The 6,306-nt window shown below is 26.9% G+C and overlaps 1 protein-coding gene across 3 annotated transcripts; it reads left to right on the forward strand.

The window, feature by feature from the left end:
- Positions 1-4,755: 4,755 nt before the first annotated feature.
- LOC6044356 (respirasome Complex Assembly Factor 1) lies at positions 4,756-5,978 on the forward strand. Of its 3 annotated transcripts, none has more exons than XM_038252058.1 (2): positions 4,756-4,827; positions 5,411-5,978. In XM_038252058.1, the coding sequence occupies exon 2, from the start codon at positions 5,436-5,438 to the stop codon at positions 5,853-5,855; it is 420 nt and encodes a 139-aa protein (XP_038107986.1). In that variant the 5' UTR covers positions 4,756-4,827; positions 5,411-5,435; the 3' UTR covers positions 5,856-5,978. The 3 variants fall into 3 exon arrangements, with proteins under 3 accessions (XP_038107986.1, XP_038107987.1, XP_038107988.1); XM_038252059.1 differs by having other exon boundaries at positions 4,816-4,864; XM_038252060.1 differs by lacking the exon at positions 4,756-4,827 and adding an exon at positions 4,923-5,069.
- The last annotated feature ends 328 nt before the right edge of the window (positions 5,979-6,306 follow it).

Here is a 6,306-nt window from a genome sequence, read left to right on the forward strand (position 1 = left end):
GAAAAATCTGATAGTGAACTTGGCAAAATGTTTGGTACAGCTGCTAAACACGATTGTCGTCTCGAGGCCGGCAAACATGTTTGTCAAATTCAACCTAACATGTTTGTGGTTTCAACAAACATGTTTATCATTGCCATGGCCTGACATGTTTGTAAATATAATAATCATTTGGGATGATATAACAAACATGATTGTTGATTCAAAGATCAGTTTTATGACAATGACAAAATCTGGATAGGCTTTTCTTCTTCTTTTTTTTTATCTTAATAAGTATAAACAAATGTTAGGTTTATTGAAAAGTTTTTTTTCACTATTTTTCACTAATAATTGCAACACATTATGAAGAATTCCGGTCACGCTTATTTTACAATCATTTTCCCTGGACGCTGACAAGAAATATTAGCTGCTGGAGACATGGTGCAAAAAAAATCGAACCCCATGGAAAGACAAAATTACATGGCTTTTACCTCATTATACCCGGACATAGTTTCCTCCAGCCTAGATGTATGACGAACATTGACTGGAACAGAACAATATAAGGTTTATTCATTAATTAAATACCTGATACAATTCTCACTTACCTATTTCGTAAACAACCCCCAAATTCCACATTTTTCACTTCGGCCATCTTGTTGGATTGAATACATACACTGTTAATTTTTCTAACACGTTAAAATGAGATTAGCTTCAAACAACAAACGTGTTTGTCAAAACGGCAAAATGTTGGTCGAACCGAAAAACGGTGATTATCGAAATGATAAAATGTGTTTGTGACGCCTACAAACCGTGATAGTTGTTTTTAATAAACTGTTTTGTTCATTCAAACTTACACAATTTTTGTGCGTGTATATACCTAAATTTGAGGTATTTTCTGGAAAAGTGAGGGATCCAAAATTACTGATATTCAGGTATAATCCAAGATGGCGGACCATTATTATTCCTTATTTCTAGGTATAAATACCTAAATTTGAGGTATTTTCTGGAAAAGTGAGGGATCCAAAATTACTTATACTTAAGAATAATCAAAGATCAAATTAGGTATTATCCAAGAGTTATGCAGGCAGAAGAAAACAATGGTTTATATGATATTAATATTTTTATTTATATCAAACACAACTATTTCATAAATGTTCTCACCTAAAAATAAATATTAAAATTTAAATTATATTTTATTTTTTCAATGTATCTATATTTTCAATATTAAATTTATCTTTTTTATATATATTTTGATTTTTTTATGTTTTAATTTTTTAATCGTTAAATATTTTAGTATTTTAATATTTCAATAGTTTAATATTTAAATATTTAAATATTTAATTATTTAAATATTTAAATATTTAAATATTTAATATATTTAAATATTTTAATATTAAAATATTTTAATATTTTCATATTTTAATATTTAAATATTTAAATATTTAAATATTTTAATATTTTAATATTTTAATATTTTAATATTTTAACATTTTAATATTTTAATATTTTAATATTTTAATATTTTAATATTTTGAAATTTTAATATTTTAATATTTTAATATTGTAATATTGTAATATTTTAATATTTTAATATTTTAATATTTTAATATTTCAATATTTTAATATTTAAATATTTAAATATTTTAATATTTAAATATTTAAATATTTTAATATTTTAATATTTTAATATTTTAATTTTAATATTTTAATTTTAATATTTTAATATTTTAATATTTTAATATTTTAATATTTTAATATTTTAATATTTTAATATTTTAATATTTTAATATTTTAATATTTTAATATTTTAATATTTTAATATTTTAATATTCTAATATTCTAATATTCTAATATTCTAATATTTTAATATTTTAATATTTTAATATTTTAATATTTTAATATTTTAATATTTTAATATTTTAATATTTTAATATTTTAATATTTTAATATTTTAATATTTTAATATTTTAATATTTTAATATTTTAATATTTTAATATTTTAATATTTTAATATTTTAATATTTTAATATTTTAATATTTTAATATTTTAATATTTTAATATTTTAATATTTTAATATTTTAATATTTTAATATTTTAATATTTTAATATTTTAATATTTTAATATTTTAATATTTTAATATTTTAATATTTTAATATTTTAATATTTTAATATTTTAATATTTTTATATTTTTATATTTTAATATTTTAATATTTTAATATTTTAATATTTTAATATTTTAATATTTTAATATTTTAATATTTTAATATTTTAATATTTTAATATTTTAATATTTTAATATTTTAATATTTTAATATTTTAATATTTTAATATTTTAATATTTTAATATTTTAATATTTTAATATTTTAATATTTTAATATTTTAATATTTTAATATTTTAATATTTTAATATTTTAATATTTTAATATTTTAATATTTTAATATTTTAATATTTTAATATTTTAATATTTTAATATTTTAATATTTTAATATTTTAATATTTTAATATTTTAATATTTTAATATTTTAGTATTTTAATATTTTAATATTTTAATATTTTAATATTTTAATATTTTAATATTTTAATATTTTAATATTTTAATATTTTAATATTTTAATATTTTAATATTTTAATATTTTAATATTTTAATATTTTAATATTTTAATATTTTAATATTTTAATATTTTAATATTTTAATATTTTAATATTTTAATATTTTAATATTTTAATATTTTAATATTTTAATATTTTAATATTTTAATATTTTAATATTTTAATATTTTAATATTTTAATATTTTAATATTTTAATATTTTAATATTTTAATATTTTAATATTTTAATATTTTAATATTTTAATATTTTAATATTTTAATATTTTAATATTTTAATATTTTAATATTTTAATATTTTAATATTTTAATATTTTAATATTTTAATATTTTAATATTTTAATATTTTAATATTTTAATATTTTAATATTTTAATATTTTCATATTTTCATATTTTAATATTTTAATATTTCAATATTTTAATTTTTAAATTAGGTATTTTCCAAGAGCTATGCAGGCAGAAGAAAAACAAAATTTTAAATGATATCAATTTATTTTTTACATAAAACACAACTTTTGCATAAATGTTCTTATCTTAAATAAATATTTAATGATTTGAATATTTTAACATTCTAATTTTGTATAATATTATATAATATGTTAGTTCTTTAATATTTCAATTTTTATTTATTTTAAATATCTTTTATTATTTTAATATTTTAATATTTTTACAACTTCAACATTTTAATCTTTAAATATTTGGAATTGTAGAATATAAGATTTTTGGAGTTTTATAATGTTTGGAATTAGAGATTATTAAAATTTTCTCTCTCTCTCCCCTCTCTTTCTATTTTCTCGCTCTTCCTGTTCCCTGCTATCTCTCTCTTCCCTTCCTCTCAATTCAACATTTTCTCTTTCTCTCCTACCCTCTCTCCCTTTCTTTCTCTCCCATATTTTTTCACCTCTCTCTTTCCCACTTTCTCTCTGCCTCTCCTACTCTCTCTCCCTCTCCTACTATCTCTCTCCCTCTCCTACTATCTCTCCCTCTCCTACTATCTTTCCATCTCCTACTCTCCCTCCAACTATATCTCTTATATCTCTCTTTCTTCATCTTTGCCCCTCTCACTCCCACTTTCTCTCTCTCTCTCTTACTTTCTATCTCTCTCTTCCTCTACCCTCACCCTATCTCTCTCCCACATTTTCTTTCGCTCTTCCCCTCCAGCCTTCTCTCACAAACTCCCCCTTTCTCTCCCTTTTCTACTTTCTCTCTCCCTTTCCCATTTTCGCTCTCTTTCACTCCCTCTTCTCTCCCACTTTTTCTCTCCCTCTCCTCTTCTCTCTCCCACTTTCTCTTTCTTTCTCTCTTTCTCTTCGTCTACCCCCACCCACTCACTTTCAGTCTCTCATACACACACACACACACACACACACACACACACACACACACACACACACACACACACACACACACACACACACACACACACACACACACACACACACACACACACACACACACACACACACACACACACGAACACTTTCACAAACGCACTTTCACAAACGCATACATACACACACCCGCAACGTCCAACCAAATCACAAAAAGATAAAAATTGGTTCGTTAAACTCAAACTCGATACAATTTTTCATTCACACAATCGCCACGGTCGCACAATCCCCACGGCTGGGGTCCGTTTATACTTCCCCTTTCCAGCTCTTCCGCAAATATCCGTCCCGAGATCCGTCCTCCAGAGCACGAGAGGGAAGAGGCGGCTTTTGTAATTCCGCCGGGAGTTGAAGGTTCCGTCCTCCTCCTCCTCCTCTTCCACAAGCACGCGAGCCACACTTCCTCTAACAAGGATGCTCCGGGTTCCGTTCTCCGTGCAGAACCGGAGAACCACTTTTCTTCCTGCACAAAACTTACCTTGCCAAAGTTCCTAAGTTTTCAGCAGCACTGCGGAACACCAACTCACAGCCACGAAATTATTTTGTTTTGACTTGTCAAAACGTGAATCGCAATTTTAGAACTAAAAAAAATACTAAAATTTAGGATTTTTTAAGAAGTACTTCAGTGTTCTAAAAAAATCCTAAATTTTAGGAAGAAAAAAATACTAATTTTTAGGTATAATTTGACAAGCTAGAACATAAGTTCAAAAAATACTAAAAATTAGGAATTTATACCTAATGTCCGTTTTGCGTGTGTGCGCGTGTACGTTCGCGCACACCTTCATGTTATACCGTATTGGTGTCGGTACGTGACAGACTATTTTTATAGCTCCCTTCCCTTTACGAGTGTGTAAGTCACAAGATTAGCCTTCTAATTTAATTTTAATGTAAGATTTTCGCCCGTTTGCTGAGAGTTAATTATAAATTAAATGTTTTGATTTTGAAGTTTAGTGGGATTGCATAGGGGACACGTGTCTGTCATACATTTTACGTTGGATTCTTTCAGGATACGTGTCTTTAAAAAAAATCACTGAAATTTGAAGTGCGAGGTGAATTCTAGCGCACTTTTTCAAAAGGACACATCAGTGTAAAGTAAATAAATAATTATTGTGATTAACTTTGATTTTTTTTAATGTTTGCGAGGGAAATAATATGAAAATCGAATTAAGATTTAGGGTTTGATTGAAATTTAAAATCAGGACTGCGGAGTTGGAGTCAATGGGGTGGGTTTTTTTTGGAGAACTGGAGTCGGAGTCGCTAAATCTTCAGAAGCCGGTGTCGGAGTCGTAGAAAAGTTATGGAAATATCGTGGGCAATTTCACAAAAACTTGACAGAAAGTTTAACTCCATGTTGCTGATTTAGTTTTTCTTCATAAAAATTAAATATTGTCATCATCATCCGGTGTTAATGCTTGTTTTAATTTTTGTTCTAGCCAAACCGGAGAGAATCTGAAAAAAATGGCCACCAAACCCGTACAAAACAAGACCAAATCGGCCAAATCTGGCAGCGCCAGCGGCAGCAGCTTTAAGGAAATCTGGGACCGGGCACTGAAGCCAAACTCGGAATGGGCGGAGAAGGACGACTTCCTGGATGTGATCTACTGGTCCCGGCAGATCATCGGCATCCTGATTGGCGTCGTGATGGGCATCGTTCCGCTGAAGGGCTTCATCGCGTTGGCCCTGTTTGCGTTGATAAACTGCGGCATCGTGTACCTGTACTCGACCAGCTATCAGTCGGTTGACGAGGAAGCCTACGGCGGAATCTGGGAAATCATCAAGGAGGGATTCATGACGTCGTTTGCGTGCTTCCTGGTGACGTGGATCATATTTTACACCGGAATACACTTTGACTCGGTAACGACGGCCAAGATGCAATGATTGTTTTTTAAGTAAATGCAAATACTCTGTCTTCAGCAGTGGATAATAACTAATTTATGTTTGAATAATGATTAAAGCAAGTTAAGCAAATAAAGTCAACCAAATTGAGAGGAACGTGTGAACGAAATCGTTGTCTTTTAGTGAAACCGAACCCGGGTGAAGAAATTAGGTGCTAATTAGTCGTTAAATTTAAGGGCATTTTCTTTCAGAGCGAACCAGAAGCCAGCATGGTGATGTTCATTGTCTTTATTAGAAAACTTCAGCGTTAAGCTTAGAGTCGAAAATATATGAAGATTAGTACGTGAAATCTTGCCTACGAGAGGGAGTATATATCCTTAGGACACGAGGTCTCTTTTCTAACAGCATTCAGAGCGGGTAATATGTTTTGTAGTTTCGTTAAGTTTTCTTGATTAGTTGAGATTCATACGTTATTCATCGGATTGTTATTGGA

The sequence above is a fragment of the Culex quinquefasciatus genome, chromosome 2, assembly GCF_015732765.1.
Source record: "Culex quinquefasciatus strain JHB chromosome 2, VPISU_Cqui_1.0_pri_paternal, whole genome shotgun sequence".
Classification (NCBI taxonomy): Eukaryota; Metazoa; Arthropoda; class Insecta; order Diptera; family Culicidae; genus Culex; species Culex quinquefasciatus.